This window comes from Amphibalanus amphitrite, unplaced genomic scaffold, assembly GCF_019059575.1.
Source record: "Amphibalanus amphitrite isolate SeventyFive unplaced genomic scaffold, NRLGWU_Aamphi_draft 001102F_arrow, whole genome shotgun sequence".
Classification (NCBI taxonomy): domain Eukaryota; kingdom Metazoa; phylum Arthropoda; class Thecostraca; order Balanomorpha; family Balanidae; genus Amphibalanus; species Amphibalanus amphitrite.
In genome coordinates, this window is record NW_024882596.1 from 49,865 (window position 1) to 67,039 (window position 17,175).

Below are 17,175 nucleotides of genomic sequence, written 5' to 3' on the forward strand. Positions count from 1 at the left end.
GTGCGGGTTCTGAAATCTGATGCGCTGACAACAAACTGCGATCACGCTAATTTCTTATTAATTCACTCGGACAATTCCAACAGCAAGACCACGCCGTCCACAAATGGGCAAGCTTATGTCCCGCACTGCGCCCTTTTCCTCTCCGGCAACTACACGCCACAAGCCAGGTTCCAGCACACGGGCACGTCTACCCCTCAACGCCGCCTCGAAAACACAGCCGTCCGGCGCTCCACGAGTGCGCGCCCCGTCGGCTCGACAGCGGGCCCATTCCAGAGCCTCTATGGAGAAGGCCTAAAACCTTAGGTATTTGAGATCGTCGATAGAGGGCAGTAGGCTCGCTAGTGAAGTCAAACTGCTAAGCTACTTTCTCTTTCTTTTGATTTTTGTAATAACGAAATGCTGAAAACTTTCAAATGATCAAAAAATTACAACAAAATCGTTAAATTTCATTATCAAAATTGAATAAGAGAAGAAAAAATGAAGTGGACAACATACCACAATTTTTAAGTAAATATTTGTCACAAAACTTTTCACCTTCTTCACGATAAAATGAAATACTGATACAACTATTGCATCAACAACAAAAATTTCAAAATTTTTAAAAGCTCTAAAAGAAAACTAAGTGTAAATTTCATCATAAAAATTTACTTTTCGGACATAGAACACCATTTTGGAATGTTTCGCCTCAAGGTAAGCGATTAATCAACAGGTTGGAATCCGTGTGATTGTGGATGGTCGGTTGCGTCTGACGACTCAAACATGCTGCGTCTCGCAAGAATGGTGTATACTTAAACGGAAGCTTGTTTCTTTTTTCATATTTCTTCAAATTACGAGGTAAGGCGAGGAAATGATAGGTCAATTGCCAGAAGTTTGATATTAAACCTTCGCCTTAATTGTCTCACCTGCGCGAGATAAGTATTCAGAAGGATTCCTTTGTCACAATCTTCTATGCTTTCAGGCTTGTTTAATGATCAATCGCGGATACATTCGGAGTTTGATCATTCGATTTTGTATGATTTTGCATTCATCATTTTCTTTCAGTCTTCTTGCAAGCTGCATTCAACTCCTAATTCCAAATCAGTAATGTCAGGGACCATGAGATCATAGCGAAGCTGCTCATTTTTGTATATTTTCTGTTAATTGGTAATGAATTTTACTTGATGCTTACAGTCTAAGCTACAACGTGGGGACGCTGTTCGGCTCGTAGGCGGCGGAACGGGGAGGACTCCGGGGCACCATGCCCCCCTTTGATTTTGGCATCTTAACATTAGCCCTATGGGCGTTGCATGGAAAGAATGGGACCAAAAGTTGGCAGTGCCCCCCCCCCCCCCTTAATAGAAGGTGTTCCACCGGCGCCGCTATTATGTGTTAATGAAGTAGGTACTGTTTGTAAGTTGGTACCTACATCGTAGGTTTGTGGGTTGTAGGTCTTAGGTCAGTTGGGGAAACTACGAGGCGAAGATCCAAAAATTGATTGGTCAATAAATGGACTTTTGATGACCATATATGGGCATAAATGCAGCGCCCGCTACTAAAGGTGAAAATGATATAACAAGCCGGTACTTGCTATATCGCGTCCACTTATCGGAGAGAAAAGGCTTCCATTTTCCACTAGGAATTAGCGTGATTTGATTAAATTTGGCGAATTGACTCGAAAATGGTGATAGGAAAACGGTTTTTCTGCAGGTTCTGGGCGTCACAATCTGCTGGCCATTCAATAAATGGATTGGTGTTTTGAAAGAAAATTGTTAAAAGATTTAATTTAATTACAATAAACAAAGCTATTTGAATTTAGACTAATAACTTAACCACAATTAGAAAAAAAAAATAATAATAAAAATAATGACATTTTTAAGCCACAGTACTGCTTACATTTTTTGACGCTCTGTTTCAATCTGTCATATTTGCCAATCACTGTTTGATCTTGTGTTGTAATTCAAATTCAGCTCCAAAAACTAGCCTAGTAACATGTAAAACTCATGAAAAAGTGAACCAAGGTCATCAAAGGTTAATCACCTGACATGGCCTTCAGGTGACCCTGACACCCACCCTAATGCATTGGAGCAACATCATATCTCATGTTTCAACGCTTGAAACCATGAAAAGACTGCAAACGTGCGGCTAATGCGAGCCGACATACGCCGAATCGCGATTCCGGCCAAGTATGGTCTCGAAAAGTAGGTCACAGCTCAAAGGTCATTTGGGTCAGGGTCATTAAATTTTCAGGATAGGTGTAAAATTGAATAACGCGAGGGTACGGAAAGTTTCGTCGCGATCGGCCGCTTTTTACGCGAGTTATTTGCGAAAAACTGAGGGGTCTGTTCGACCCCCCCCCCCTCCCTATACGGGCGAGGGATAAAAGCCTTCTAGTTGTTATTAAATGTTGTGTCTGTAAATCTGTAGAGTTAATGCTGAACTAGGTACAGTAAAGTGCGACGTACTAACTAGGCTGTGATTATTTCTTCTAAAATGAAATTTGTTGCAAAAGATGAATTGTTCTTTGCTAATGCTTTGTATTCTCTCCCAATGTATCTTTAATGGATATGGATGTTCTTAAGAAGCTCCACAGTCCACTAATTATACCAAATCCTAATTCCCTAGGTTATGAATGGCAGGTGTTGTCCATCTGAACTTGACAGTCACGTGACCCATTTGACCTTCGGATCCAATTCTGGTAGTCAATTCTGGCGCTTTTGTTACCATAGCGAAAAATATAACCCCGTGTTCAAAGTTTTGCTGACGACTAAGATTCTGCGTAATCTGGCCAATGACGTTCGAGAACCGCGGCCAAGCCCCGCTGATCTTGAACGTGATTGGTCGGACGGCGTTTAGAATCTTCGTCGTCCGGGAGATTGCGAACACGGGGTAAGCCAAGGGGTAAACAATCTGTGCGTGGAATGGGGAGTGGTGAATGTGTAAGGGCGATGATAGGCTGATTCGTCGATTTTTATTTATACTTTTATCCTTATTATGCATTCTGATCATTTTGTTTATGTTCAGGAGTTTTCTCTGTTGATTTAACATCAAAAACTTTGTGTTTTACTGTTAATGCCAAGTGCCATGTTGATATTGAAATTGGGTTGCAATTCCATATTCACCTGTTTTTCTATGGCCTGTTGTGCATCATATTATTGGTAATGTGAATATAGGTACTCCATACACTGCTATTTTTGGGTATATATTAATGTCTGACCTGATTTTACTTCACGTCTTCACTTCACCTTATATTTTCTTGCAGCAACAGTTATCACACCATTATTGTGCAAAAATAAGGGTGGTGTTTCGCGACACTTGCCAGCCACTTTTGATTTCCATAGAAACATCAACAAGCCTATACCTCCAACACTACCAGAGGTTGACGCTAGCTCACAGATTGCGCTGGCAGCGCCAGCGCGCCCGTGAAACACAGCCAGGAGTTTCCTCTGTAACGTCATTGTTGTCTAGGTACTTGGGCCTTCATCAATTGTTAACAGCTACAAAAATTGGAATTAAAAATGTTCAGGTATTATGAGCATCAGCCAAACAGGGAAGTGAATTTGGCTACAGCCCATCTTGCAACGCCTCAATGAAATTTAACGAGAAACTTAAATTGAGGGAGCAGCTACATTACTGAGGTAAAGCCAATCAATCCTTGTGGATTTACCTACATAACTGAGGTAAATCCACAAGGCACTTTGAGTTCAAACTATGAAGTGACTCCAAGCGAAATATAACAGAAATTGGGACTTTGTGGAGCTTAGAAATAATCTGCTTAGTGCTGGATGAATGTTTTCACTTAAAATAAACACCACCATATTTGAGTCATGAAAAAGTGTTTGGTAAGCATAAGCTTGTAGCATAAAAGATGTTTGTGAAATGTTACTACTTTTTAAAGTGTTAGTCTCTGCACATTGATTCTCTGATTGTTTGAATGATGAAGTCTCTGCACAGTCTCTGATTGACTGAATGAGCTCTGCAGTCACAATAATGAAGTTCATGGGAAGATATGATTTGTAATAAAAGAATGTAATATTTTGAGTTGATTTTACCTATTCTGTGAAGATCATAGCATGTTAACAGCATTCCAAACAGGGCATGTCAAAGGTTGGATGGATCTTGCGATTTCCTTGAAGTGTGACTGTTTACCATATGTTGTTTTTTTATTCAAAGTTATTGTTAAAGTCAACCAACTTTTGCAACATTGAGGATCATACTTTAGCTTTGGAAACAAGACATATTATGTAGTTATGCTGATCTTCTTTTCCAGTCTTTGATTATCACTTAATTTCATTCACTTTTGATGTAGTGAAATTCATGATCATTTTAATGACAAGCTACATTTGAAATGTATTGTTGCTCCCTTTTTTACCATGCATATTTTTGTGTCTTGTGAGGTCTCATATCAATATAGCAATAACAAGAGCAGTAACATGCATAGTTTGCTTGTGTTGTCATAACTTTGTACAATATTTCCAGCTTTATAATATGCAGTTACCTCACATTGGGCATCACACATACATTTTTTCCTGCAGGAGGAAAGACACAGAGCCAACTAGTGACTCATGTTTGTGCTCCTATCACTTCACCCCTGGGGAATCAGTGCCTACACCCCTTGAGTATAATGGTCATCGAGGGGTGCTGTCCTGACATGTTCACTTTCTGTTGAGAAGGTTAGAACAAATACCATGTGTGTCATTTAGTTGCATATATAATACCTTCATGTTAAGTCTGCATTAAGTCTAAAGTCTGTAGCCACCCTTAATCCTAGGTTATTGTGACCTTAATCTAGCCTGGGTGAATATCTTGCTGTACTTAAAGCACAGACTGCGCTACGCCCCGGCACGGCGGCCGGGGCGCCTCCCCTGGAAGAAAACGGCATCGGGGAGAGGGGACGGACGGCGAGGAGCCGGGGAAGGAGCGCGGCACCGTCACCCCACAAGCCGCCCGCAGCACCGCCGTTATTCTTGTGCCTCTTGGGCGCCGCCGACGCCCTGCGGTTGGGGAGCGCATCCCAGACGGGCGGGAGCCGGGAGGGCCGCCTGCGCCACCCGGCCGGCGAAGCAGCAGCCCGGCCAGGTGCGGCGGGCGGCTGGGTAGCGGCCGGACTGAGACGAGTCCCGAGTCGCTCCATGTCTGTCCCTTGCGAAACTAGTACCGCCGCCGCCCAGCCTTGATGGGTCACTACGAGGGAAAGGCGAGCCCGCTCCCAGTACCTGGCGTGGAGCTCCCGCGCGGGTACGCCGCCTCACCGATGGCCCCTGGTCTTCTCTCTCTCTCTCTCTCTCTCTCTCTCTCTCTCTCTCTCTCTCTCTCTCTCTCTCTCTCTCTCTCTCTCTCTCTCTCTCTCTCTCTCTCTCTCTCTCTCTCTCTCTCTCTCTCTCTCTCTCTCTCTCTCTCTCTCTCTCTCTCTCTCTCTCTCTCTCTCTCTCTCTCTCTCTCCCTCCCCGTCCCCGTCCCCGTCCCCGTCCCCGTCCCCGTCCCCGTCCCCGTCCCCGTCCCCGTCCCCGTCCCCGTCCCCGTCCCCGTCCCCGCCCCCGCCCCCTTCCCCGTCCCCGTCCCCTCTCTCTCTCTCTCTCTCTCTCTCTCTCTCTCTCTCTCTCTCTCTCTCTCTCTCTCTCTCTCTCTCTCTCTCTCTCTCTCTCTCTCTCTCTCCCCGACGCCAAAACCGGCTCACAGCGGCGTTCATGTCGGCCGGGGCGAAATGATTTGATGAATTATTTCATAAAGGCATTAACAGTGACAAAAGACAAAAGTTCAACAAATTCTACGCATCAATCATCCAGTAGGTACTGGCTTCGAGAACAGTTAAAATGAAGATGCACAAGAAATCGTAATTTCCCAATGACATGACATGGCTGTCGCAATGCTTAGCCGCAATCACGTCTTTTTGTAGTTTAAATGGTAAGTAGTTTTTGAAATTATCCGATAAAAATCTAAAATTGATACCATATGAAAGACCAATCAATTCTACACATGAATCAGGGTGTATCTTTGAGAAAAACTTGAAAGTTTAGGCGTGATAAGAAAAACAAATAAAAATGAACCATTTCCCCATAGACTTTACATTGGCTCCAAAATCGCATGGATCCAGAATTTCTGGAAGTGCCCTCGCCACAACTGCACGTGCGCTGCGGTCGAAAATGATCACGTGACCAAATCCAGATGAGATCACCGTATTTATAGTCACCGTGATGAATGGTAGATACTCTTTGTACAGCAAGAGGTTTAACAAAATTGTTTGTAGCAGCCTGTCCATTTATTTACAGATGAAATAGGTATGCGTGGCTGGTTGGTAGTACAATATATGGGACAAATGATACCCTGAGATGATGCTTCTAAATTCTAATGTTGTATTAACTAATCGCATGCACCAGCTAGTCACCACCAGTCATCATTTGCAGCATGCTGTTTTCACTATGCATTTGAAACTATTTTTTTCAATGATTATGAACTAGCATGAAAATAGTATGAAACTATGAAAAAAACTATGAAATAGCTTTTGAAGCCTAATTACTGCAGTAAATTCTGCTCTGTAGCTTTTGAGTACACAATTCAAATAACCTTTCACCATCAAGAGGACCTAGATAAGCAAGATAGTCTAGATATCTAGACTAATGTTGATCCTTTTTTTAGACTCACTGGTAATGGAGCTAGGCAGTGGGTCCTGGTCTGCCTTCTCCCCCTTATCATGAAGTTAGCTTCAATAAGTGATGGATGCTACCGAGCAGACATTGTTTCAGTCCAGAACCATTACATCCGCCGTTTTCAGTCCAGGCCGTCGGAGCGGCTCGAGCCCAGGCTATCACCGCCGTGAGTCCGCTACTGGACGGACCGCGACCTCTGTCTGTCGCGGCTGGGCGGTGGTCGCCGCCGAGTCCGTGGTGTCGCCGGTCCGAGGACCCGCCCTGACCCGCTCCTTCCGACTCCGGCAGGCGAGACGTGTGGTCGCCATGGGCACGGAGCGCGAGTACGTGCTCAAGTGGCACAGTTTCTCGAGCACGATCCAGGACGTGTTCCGGCGACTGCTGGACGACTGCGCGTTCGCGGACGTGACGCTGTCGGTGGAGAACCGGCAGCTGCAGTGCCACCGGCTGGTGCTGTCGGCGTGCTCCACCTACTTCGAGACGCTGCTGACGGCGCACCCGCACTCGCACCCCATCATCATCCTGCACGACATCCCGCACTCGGTGGCGCAGGCGCTCATCAAGTTCATGTACAGCGGCGAGATACGACTGCCGCAGAACCAGCTACAGTGCTTTCTCAAGGTGAGCGCACGCTGCACAGGACAGCCGCGGCAGGGAAGGGGAGGGTGTTAGCCTCTTAGACTTACTTAAGATTGAACTGTTGGAACATGAACTGCATTACTGACTACTGAGTGCTGATCCTGCGCTTTGGTTGCGACTGGAACCTTGAACTGTGTGTATTCGCCCGAGACTTCATATGCGTGGGTGTTTTTGTTTATTTGATGAATTCTGTAAGAGTTTTATAATTTATGTAATTTAGGGATCATTTTGCTTCATAACTGTTCAGTGTTAACTAGTGCTGTACTTTGCTCCGTTCGCTGCGCTGACACGCGTGCTCGTCCCCGGTGTCAGGTGGCCGAGACGCTGCGTATCAAAGGTCTGACGGAGACTAGCGGCAAGCCAAAGTCGGCGGCGTCGCCCGAACATGACAGCCACGGCCGCGAGCCGACGGGCACGGACGTGGCGCCGATCCCGCCGCTGATCCCGGCGGCGGCGGCGGCGGCCAGCGTGGTGACGCCCGCGGCGCGGCCGGCCCCCGCCGCCGCCACCGCCGCCGGGTCCACGGCCTGGGCGCCGGCCCCGGCCGCGCCCACCAAGCGCCGCTCGCCGGAGCCGGCCCACGAGCGAGACGAGCCTGGCACACCGCCACGCGAGTCGGCCAAGCGGCGAAAGTCGCGCGCTCCAGCGCACGCGGCGCCCGCCGAGCCGGAGGTGGAGCAGCCGGAGCCGGAGCCGCTGCAGCTGAAGGTTGAGCCGGCGGAGGAGCCGATGGAGGAGCCGGCCGAGCAGCCGGCGGAGCAGCCCGAACAGCCCGAACAGGAGGTGAGTGCCAGGCGAGAGTGGCAACGATCGCTATTGGATTGTTGAGCGTGGCATGTTGTTGGAGAATAAATGAGTTGAAAGTAGTTATTTCAAAACTTGCAACCGTGAGAGTGATTTACATACTGCAAAAAAGTTGTGAAAAAAACTTCCGTTTATGAAAACTTAATTCTTAGGCGGTCAAGCTATCCCACGCGGTTCTTCCGTGCTGTGTTGCGCGTTTCATAATTAATGCGTCATTTGCTCGTGTCCCAGGAGGCGATGGTTTCCCCGAAGCCGGAGCCGGTCAGCGGGGACGATGAGGAGCCGGAGGCGCCGGAGGAGGACGGAGAGGAGGAGGAGGGGGAGGACTCGGCTCTGAGCGCCCAGCGCCGGCTCGAGGAGGACATCGAGCTAGTCAGCGGCGAGACGACACAGGACGGGCCGCCGGCGCCGGCCGAGCCGGAGCGGCGCGACACGTCGCCGCCGGCAGGTGAGCGACGCGGGCGGCCCTGAGGTGGGGAGGCTGGGGGTAGCGGTGGCGGGAGGCTGGGGGCGTCAAGTGAGCGGACGGGGCGGCACTGAGGGAGGTGGGGAGGCTGGGGGCGTCAGATGAGCGGACGGGGGACGGCCCTGAGGGAGGTGGGGAGGCTGGGGAGCAGCGGCGGGTAGGTGGGGGCGTCAGGTGAGCGTACGGGGGTAGCCCTGAGGGAGGTGGGGAGGCTGGGGAGCAGCGGCGGGTAGGTGGGGGAGGCACGACTCCCGGGGAGCGCCACTGGCAGCTGGTAGGGTCTGGGATTCTGATCGACCTTGGAAGGTTAAATTATTGTACCGTCACGTTTGCTGTATCACAGCATTTTAGTCCGATAGATGAAAAATCCGTGAGACCTCCATTGAGCTGCAGCAGCTCCTGGCAGCTTGTACGTTATTTCGCGATGTAGGAAGGGTGTGTCGTTTTTACCCTGCTGTTCCTGACTGAAGAGTTCCGTTTCCAGCTGCAGATAATGTATCATATCTCGAGAGGTGGTGGTGACCGTTATCCTGGGACACTCCTGGATACCAGTGCGGCTGTAATAAACCGAGAAAGTCTCTGACCAGCACTACTCTGTTTTTCAGCTCTCCCGATAGTCGTGTGAAGTAAGACTGCCTGTCGAGATTGTGCATGCTAGTTTACAGAATATGAGACGCGGATGTTGCGCATTTAGCTCCTGAGTTCCGACTTACAGTGTGTGCGTTTTACTGAGTTACATTAACTTCCGCCTTCTTTATTTTCCTCCAGTTTTCGTACCGTGATTGGATGTGTGTGCACGTTCATATTTTTATTCGTTTTGGTCATACGTGGATGCTTAGAATTTAGTTGCCAATGCACTTGAACTTGAGTTTGCTTTAGGTGCATGATTAGTGTTTGGCTGATCCCTTTCATATGCATTGTTGTTGCTGTGACATTGTTATATCAAATAAGTTATGTTGCGATCATCCATATGATTGCTTTAAAAATTGAGCCAGAAGCATTGCATTAAAAAGGGGTTTACCTACCTTATTTCCCTATTTATTCAGATTGTGCTGGCTGTGGCAATGACAAAAGATTAATGTGTCATTGTGCGTCTATTTTATCAACCACCAAGTGAACTTTACACAAGTGAACTTTAATTCAGAATTATCGGTACCTAAAAGGAATGACCATACGACGTAAGGTCTACCCTCAATCGGTGTGTGTTTCGGGAGGGGACCGTCCGCGGCCCGCCGGTTCAGCCGTCCCCGCCCGCGTGCCCGTCCTGACCGCCTCCCCTGACCGGCCCGCCAGTGCCGCTGACTGTCCAGTCGGCCTCGGAGGCAGCCGCCAGCACACTGATGGACTCGTGTGGCACCGAGAACGCGCCCTGGAAGGACCCCCGCTGGAGCAGCCTGCTGCCGGAGGAGAAGGTAGTGTGTTTCCGGGGAGCGGGGCCGGCCTTCACCCGTCAGGGGCCCGCTCAGTGCGCACCGCCAGTGTCCCGGCGCGGGATGGTGTAACAGGGGAATACCCGGCATTAGATGACTCATGACGCCCCTCCGCTAGGCGGCGTCGGTGCTGAATGATCAATGTGAGATATCAATGTTCTGTGGGAAGAGAAAGGGGTGACATGGTTATTTATCCCACTGTCATCACTAAAAGTGGGCTAAACTTAACAGTGTAGTTGGTATGAGGGTTCAATTGCGCGGTCAATTATTTTGTTCTGCAGCCGTTATTTAGCTCTATTATAGATTATGCTTGAGTGCCTCGCGTGACCGCTCAGCAGCCGGCCCGTCGACTGCCTCAGGCTGGAGCGGTGCTCTTACCCCAGTGGACAGAGATCCCGTCAGTCCCTGACTAATCTCTCCCAGTGGACAAAGGTCCCCAGTCCCTGACGCCGCTCCCCCAGTGGACAGAGGTCCCGTCAGTCCCCGACTAATCTCCCTCAGTGGACAGAGATCCCGTCAGTCCCTGACTAATCTCCCTCAGTGGACAGAGGTCCCGTCAGTCCCTGACTAATCTCTCCCAGTGGACAGAGGTCTCCAGTCCCTGACTAATCTCTCCCAGTGGACAGAGGTCCCGTCAATCCCTGACTAATCTCTCCCAGTGGACAGAGGTCCCCAGTCCCTGACTAATCTCTCCCAGTGGACAGAGATCCCGTCAGTCCCTGACTAATCCCTCCCCAGTGGACAGAGGTTCCCAGTCCCAGCTGACGCTACTCTCTCCCAGGAGACAGAGGTCCGCTCCTGTCAGTCCCCAGTCCCTGACGCCGCTCTGCCGGTGTCACAGGTGATGGAGGCCATGGGCAATATGCTGGACGTGCCGACGCTGGCCGCCAAACTGATGAAGAACCTCTTCACCGAGGAGGAGCGCATCAACTCCAACACGACCGGCGACCACGGGAAACAGGTGAGGCGGCGCCCCGCACTTCAAGTCCTTTCGATTCTCAATGAGGTTGTCAGACCGTGCTCCCTCGGCGCAGCTGCTGCTGTCGGCGCGAGCCCAGAGACGGCGCCCCGGTCCTTTGCTCGGTGTACCGCCGCGGTGGTCGGCGCGGCCCCAGACTATATGGCGCTCCGGTCCCCTGCTCAGTGTACCACCGCGGTGATCGGTGCGGCCCCAGACGAGACGGCGCTCCGGTCCCCTGCTCAGTGTACCACCGCGGTGATCGGTGCGGCCACAGTGACGAGACGGCGCTCCGGTCCCCAGCTCGGTGTGTCGCCGCGGTGCTCGGCGCGGGCCCGGTCCCCTGCTCAGTGTGTCGCCGCGGCGCAGTGTGTGTGACGCGTCGTCGGAGCGTGCTTCCCGGCCGGCGGCGGCCGACGGCCGATCTGCGCCGCCGCCGCCGGCCTTTTCAGCGGCGCTCGCGCGGTGCCCGCCGCCCGCTCGGCCCGGTTTAGTGTCAAGGTCACTGAGACGGGCAGGGAGAGCCGCCGCAGTGTCCGTCGCACGCGCTGTCGCCGCCGGCGGGGGCCGCGTCGGCGCCGGACCAGTCACTAACCGGTTCGTGACGTGAGCCGTGTGCAGGGGGCACGTGATGCAGCTGACAGCCGCCGCGGCTGGCCCTGATGGAAACTGGAACGGCAGCTGATGGCGGACTGACGTCATTGATGAGTGGCCGGCGTGTCTATAAGCCCCAATTAACAAACAACAGCAGATCGACAGCGAGACGCGTCAGCGACGATTACAGCTCGGATTATCAGTTGTTTAGTGACCTTGTCCAGGCGAAACACGCAAACCATATTGTATATTGATTCACACCGTGTTGTCTGAGTGTTTTGATTTATGTTCGGTTGTCATTTATTTTTCAAGTTCAAGCTCAAATGTTGGTATATATTTTCATGTTCCAAGGATTATCGATAGTCGAGGTTCACTGTTAGGTGTTTTGTTAGAGGCGTTATGGCGACGAAAACTTGCTGTAGTGCCAGTTGATTGGATGTAACGCGCGTGTTTGTGCATATTTAAAAGCCCTGGGGCGTCACCGTATAACCTTAACGTAAGCGAGCGCTAACGACATTTTTACTAGTTACATGCCATTGAGCGGCCGCTCAGTAGGTGACTTCCAGTAGTGTTACCTTCACCTCTCTGTGTATTTGTGCTCGGCAGATCTTTGACCGGGAGAAGATGGACCTGATCAAGTCGATCGTGTTCCATGTCAGCAAGGTGGACCGCGAGGACCAGTTTGCACGCGACGACCTCTGGGTGCGCTGTAAGATGAAGATCGACAAGTGGAACCGCGACCTCAGGTACAGGTACAGGGTATCGCGCCACCGACACGGTAGGTACCGGCCGCCGCGCGGCGGTCCGAGCAGCTCAGAGCACATAGACACTAGACGGGCTCGGTCGTAGCCGGGCGCCGTGGTAGTGACTCGGTCACGTCCAGTGGCTGTGGTTAGCTGGCCTGGACACGTTTGGACAGCCAGGGGGTCGTCGGGCTAGCTGCCGGTCAGTGTAGTTGGCCGGTAGCCGCGCGGCAGCGGGCCCGCCGGGCCGGTCGCCCGGGCAGTGTAGTGTAGTGGTCCAGAAGTCGCGCGGTGCTGGACAGTCAGCCAGCCCGCCAGGCCAGTCGCCCGGGCAGTGTAGTGTAGTGGCCCAGAAGTCAGCGAGCCCGGCAGGCCAGTCGCCCGGGCGGTGTAGTGTAGTGGCCCAAAAGTCGCGTGGTGCTGGACAGACAGCGGGCCCGGCAGGCCAGTCGCCCGGGCGGTGTAGTGTAGTGGCCCAGAAGTCGCGCGGTGCTTGACAGTCAGCGGGCCCGCCAGGCTAGCTGCCCGGGCAGTGTAGTGTAGTGGCCCAGAAGTCGCGCGGTGCTGAACAGTCAGCGGGTCCGGTGGGCCAGTCGCCCGGGCAGTGTAGTGTAGTGGCCCAGAAGTCGCGCGGTGCTGGACAGTCAGCCAGCCCGCCAGGCCAGTCGCCCGGGCAGTGTAGTGTAGTGGCCCAGAAGTCAGCGAGCCCGGCAGGCCAGTCGCCCGGGCGGTGTAGTGTAGTGGCCCAAAAGTCGCGTGGTGCTGGACAGACAGCGGGCCCGGCAGGCCAGTCGCCCGGGCGGTGTAGTGTAGTGGCCCAGAAGTCGCGCGGTGCTTGACAGTCAGCGGGCCCGCCAGGCTAGCTGCCCGGGCAGTGTAGTGTAGTGGCCCAGAAGTCGCGTGGTGCTGGACAGACAGCGAGCCCGCCAGGCCAGTCGCCCGGGCAGTGTAGTGTAGTGGCCCAGAAGTCGCGCGGTGCTGAACAGTCAGCGGGTCCGGTGGGCCAGTCGCCCGGGCAGTGTAGTGTAGTGGCCCAGAAGTCAGCGAGCCCGCCAGGCCAGTCGCCCGGGCAGTGTAGTGTAGTGGCCCAGAAGTCGCGCGGTGCTGAACAGTCAGCCAGCCCGCCAGGCCAGTCGCCCGGGCAGTGTAGTGTAGTGGCCCAGAAGTCAGCGAGCCCGCCAGGCCAGTCGCCCGGGCAGTGTAGTGTAGTGGCCCAGAAGTCGCGCGGTGCTGAACAGTCAGTGGGTCCGCCAGGCCAGTCGCCCGGGCAGTGTAGTTGGCCGGTAGCCGCGCGGCAGCGGGCCGGTCGCCCGGGCGGTGTAGTGTAGTTGGTCAGTAGCAGTGACAGCGGCAGAGCGGCGGCGTTGGCCACTCTGCCGAGGTGAGTAGAGTCGAGTAGAGTCCAGTAGCCGCCGCCGTAGCGAGCGAGTCGTAGCGGCTCCTGAGCTGGGCAATTACCGCCAACAGCACAGCGGGTGATACGGCCTGTACTTCCTAGCCGCGTAACAGGTAGCATATATTTTGTTCTTTTTTATTTTGTCGCTATTGCTTCCTTTATTTCATGTGCTTTTGCTGATGTAGCTGTTTAAGACGATGTGTACCTACTATTGTAGGCTGTAGCTGTCCTTCATAATTGCTATCAGTTGTTTAAACTCTAATGTCAAAAGTAAAGCATATGCGGCTCACAACGTTAGCAAGCGCAGTTTAGAGGCTCATTTACAGTTTACTAATAACCAGTGTTCTCGTGTTTCCAAACCTCGAAGTGTAATCCGTATTTTTCCTACTCGCTCCTTGACGGCTGCGATACTTGCAACACGATCCTTAAATATGTGTAATAGACATGCCGGCCGCCAGCACATCCCCGACCGTGACCCGGTGCTGACCTCTATCCCCTCTCCACGCTCTGACCGTGACCTTATGCTGGTACCTGTCCCTTTTCGCCCTCCTCCTGTGACCCCATGCTGACCTCTGTCCTCTCCCCACCGTCTGTCCGTGACCCTGTGCTGACCTCTGGCTCTAACAGTGACCCCGTGACCCCGTGCTGACCTCTGTCTCTATCCCCTCTCCACCCTCTGACCGTGACCCAATGCTGACCTCTGCCCCTTCCCGCCCTCTGATCTTGACCCCGTGCTGACCTCGGACTGTGATGACTGTCCCTTCCCGCCTTCTGACCGTGACCCCGTGCTGACCTCTGACCGTGACCCGTGCTGACCTCTGACCGTGACCCGTGCTGACCTCTGCCCCCCTCTCGCCCCGGGCAGGTACGCGCGCAAGAAGAAGGACAAGGACACGTCTCTGCCGACGATGGTGAAGCTCGAGTACAGCTCGTCGGGCGGCCGCGGCGACGAGGACTGGGAGCGCGACGGCCGGGAGCGCTCCGACCCGCCGACGGCCGGCGTGGGCCTGGGCTGGCTGGGCGGACTGGGCTCGCCACGCGCCGTCACGCCGCAGTGCAGCGCCGACGTGTAGCCGCCCCCGCCCCCGCCCCCGCCCCCGGCGGACGGGCGGGGACAGCCGGGCCACGTGCCATGTGCCAACAGCCGCGCGCCGAGCGCGGCAAGATCTGAGGGCTGGAGAGCTCCCGAGAGCAGTGTGAGGGGTCGCGGAGCCCCGACAAAATACGAGTTCTGGTCGCTATGCCGTGTAGGGCGTACCGCTTGTGAGTAGCACAGCTAACAGTGCGTAGGGGTATTGTACGGAGGTCTAACAGCTAGTGCCGAGAGCGCGAGACAGATGCTTTAGATCTGAGTCCAAGTTTCAGGTCAGTATATATTGCCGTTACTGTGAGGCCGCTCGCCCAGCCGTCGGTCGTGTCCTATGTATTTATGTCCGGCCGGGTGTCGGCTCGGCCGGTCCGCGCGGCGGCCGCGTACTTATAGAGCGGGTCTGCGTGAGCGGGGGTTTGCCAAGTACTTATAGCGGCGCCAGCCGGGTCAGAGAAGTATTCCCGGCGAGTGTGCCAGAGAGAGAACCGCGCCTCCGTGGCGCCCTGTACATAATCATGCACGCCGTGCCGGCGCTCATTCCGCAGACGAGTATCAGCTACATTCCAGGGCCGGGCGCCCCGCCCACCCGCCCGCCCGCCATGTGTGTATGACGTGCCGTTGTGAAGTGTTTATCGGATGTTTGTGCCGCGCGCGGGCTCAGCGGGTCAGCCTACCTCCGGTCGGCTGACCCGGCCCGGGCCGCCGGCTCACTATACATACATGTTATCTCGTGTCTGTGTATAACCTATGATGTGCGTGCGCCACCGCGGCGCCCGCGAGGCAGAGGCCGCCGGCGCCCTTCTTTCCTACTGAATCCATGCGTGGGTGCATATTTGGTTGTAATTTGTGGTTTTCTCTCCCTCCCTTTGAGTGTTGATAGCTCTGCGTTGTTCCGGCTGCTCCCAGCCCCAGCGCCGGGTGGTGTTTCGATGAACTTTGTATGTGTGCTCGCCCATGAATTGAGTATTTTGACTGCGTCTTCCCTGTGCCCTGTCACTGTTTTTTTTCCGGCCCCCATTACTGGCAGAAACGCCCTAATCAGTTAGATCTCGGTAATGTTTTCGTTCGTTGGCCATAGCCGTTCAATTGTGGCTGACCTGGCGTCAATGCTGCGCAGCAAAGCCGATCGGTATAAGGTGACACCGACGCAATGTCTCTGTAAAGATTATTCATTGGACGTAGCGGGCTCTCAGAAAAGTCACTTCTGAAAGTCGTTACACTGTCTGTTTGTTTGATATCGGTCCGGCTGGGTGGCTCGTATACCGGTCGGTTTTGCTGTGCGTCTGTGACCGGTCGCCCCCCCCCCCCCCCCCTATATCCGTGGCTGGTGCCCGTGCCGGGCCCGCCGTTCACCGCGCCCGCGCCGTGTATGACAATCTGATCTCCCGTGAGCTGCGTGTGTCCAGTGGCGAGAGGAGCGCGCTGTGCCGCCGGCCACCGGCCGCCACCGCGCACACACCGCGCCGTGCCAGCAATAAATGCACCAGTCGAGCCGTGACCGCTGCCTTTGGAGAGCGTTAGGGATATGGGGGAACACCAGATAGGAATGACCTGCCAGGGCGCGTTACAGGGCGAACCCCGCCCCTGGCGGGGTTCGCCCTGTAACGCGCCGGATGGCTTCGCCAGTGTCCCATCAGTGTGCTACCTGGAACTGAGCACTTGTGACGATAACCAGCGGCTCCTGGGATTTACTTGTTCTGGAATTTCGCTGTGGGGCTTGAATTTTTCTCTACTGGGTCACATGGAGCTCGATTGTCTTGGTAACGTGTCGACGCCCTGGACTTGGAGTCGACAAGATCAGCGACTGAACAGGACACTACCATCGCAGCTGAGGCGGTACTTTGGGCAAAAACTGGCCGTGGGAGTGTCCGGTCGCCGACATGGCGCGGTTGCGATACAGGAAACTGGCAAACTCAGCCCGTAAGAACTCAACCGGTTTTGGAGCGTCACTGGTATAACGCCACGGCGCAGCCTGCCCCAGTCGGCTGCACAGTTAGCCCCGGGACGGTGCTGCGGACAGGCCCATCGTTCGACGATCCGCCGTACAGCCGCACCAGTCCGTTCGACGAACCGTTCTGCAGTGGCGGCGCAGACTGAAACATAAACAGCGGCGAGCTGGGCCGGCAGCGTGCATCAGTTTTCGTTGGAGTGTTTGCGCGCAGTGCGTTCGTGTGTCCTTCAGAGGCGCTAGTGAGTCCGTCAGAGGTGTGTCATTGAGCGAGTCTGTCGCGCGTGGGAGGCGTCCATCACTCCGTGACGACGGTAGGTGTCTGCGCTGCTGACGGAAGCGAAGAGTTGAATAGACGGCGCCGGACTCTTGGTCCCTCAAATCGAGACCAAAACTTCGCCTTCCAGCGTTTCGGAGTCTCGGATCCGTGCCCGGCCCTTCACTGACAGAGCTCTGACCGGGCGCTTCCCTCCGATGCGATGGG

At 53.7% G+C, this 17,175-nt stretch overlaps 1 protein-coding gene across 1 annotated transcript; it reads left to right on the forward strand.

The window, feature by feature from the left end:
* The first annotated feature begins 2,900 nt into the window (after positions 1-2,900).
* LOC122370148 (protein bric-a-brac 1-like) lies at positions 2,901-15,709 on the forward strand. The gene is made up of 8 exons (XM_043345510.1): positions 2,901-2,915; positions 6,912-7,244; positions 7,575-8,045; positions 8,298-8,514; positions 9,826-9,944; positions 10,804-10,923; positions 12,121-12,266; positions 14,519-15,709. The coding sequence occupies exons 2-8, from the start codon at positions 6,930-6,932 to the stop codon at positions 14,724-14,726; spliced, it is 1,596 nt and encodes a 531-aa protein (XP_043201445.1). The 5' UTR covers positions 2,901-2,915; positions 6,912-6,929; the 3' UTR covers positions 14,727-15,709.
* Positions 15,710-17,175: the final 1,466 nt, after the last annotated feature.

What these genes read in the sequence shown, in the direction of transcription:
- LOC122370148 (XM_043345510.1), top strand. Translation starts at nt 6,930, where the DNA reads ATGGGCACGGAGCGCGAGTACGTGCTCAAGTGGCACAGTTTCTCGAGC. An exon ending in CCGAACAGCCCGAACAGGAG is followed by an intron (nt 8,046 to 8,297) that starts GTGAGTGCCAGG and finishes CTCGTGTCCCAG; the next exon opens with GAGGCGATGGTTTCCCCGAA. An exon ending in CGACACGTCGCCGCCGGCAG is followed by an intron (nt 8,515 to 9,825) that starts GTGAGCGACGCG and finishes CCGGCCCGCCAG; the next exon opens with TGCCGCTGACTGTCCAGTCG.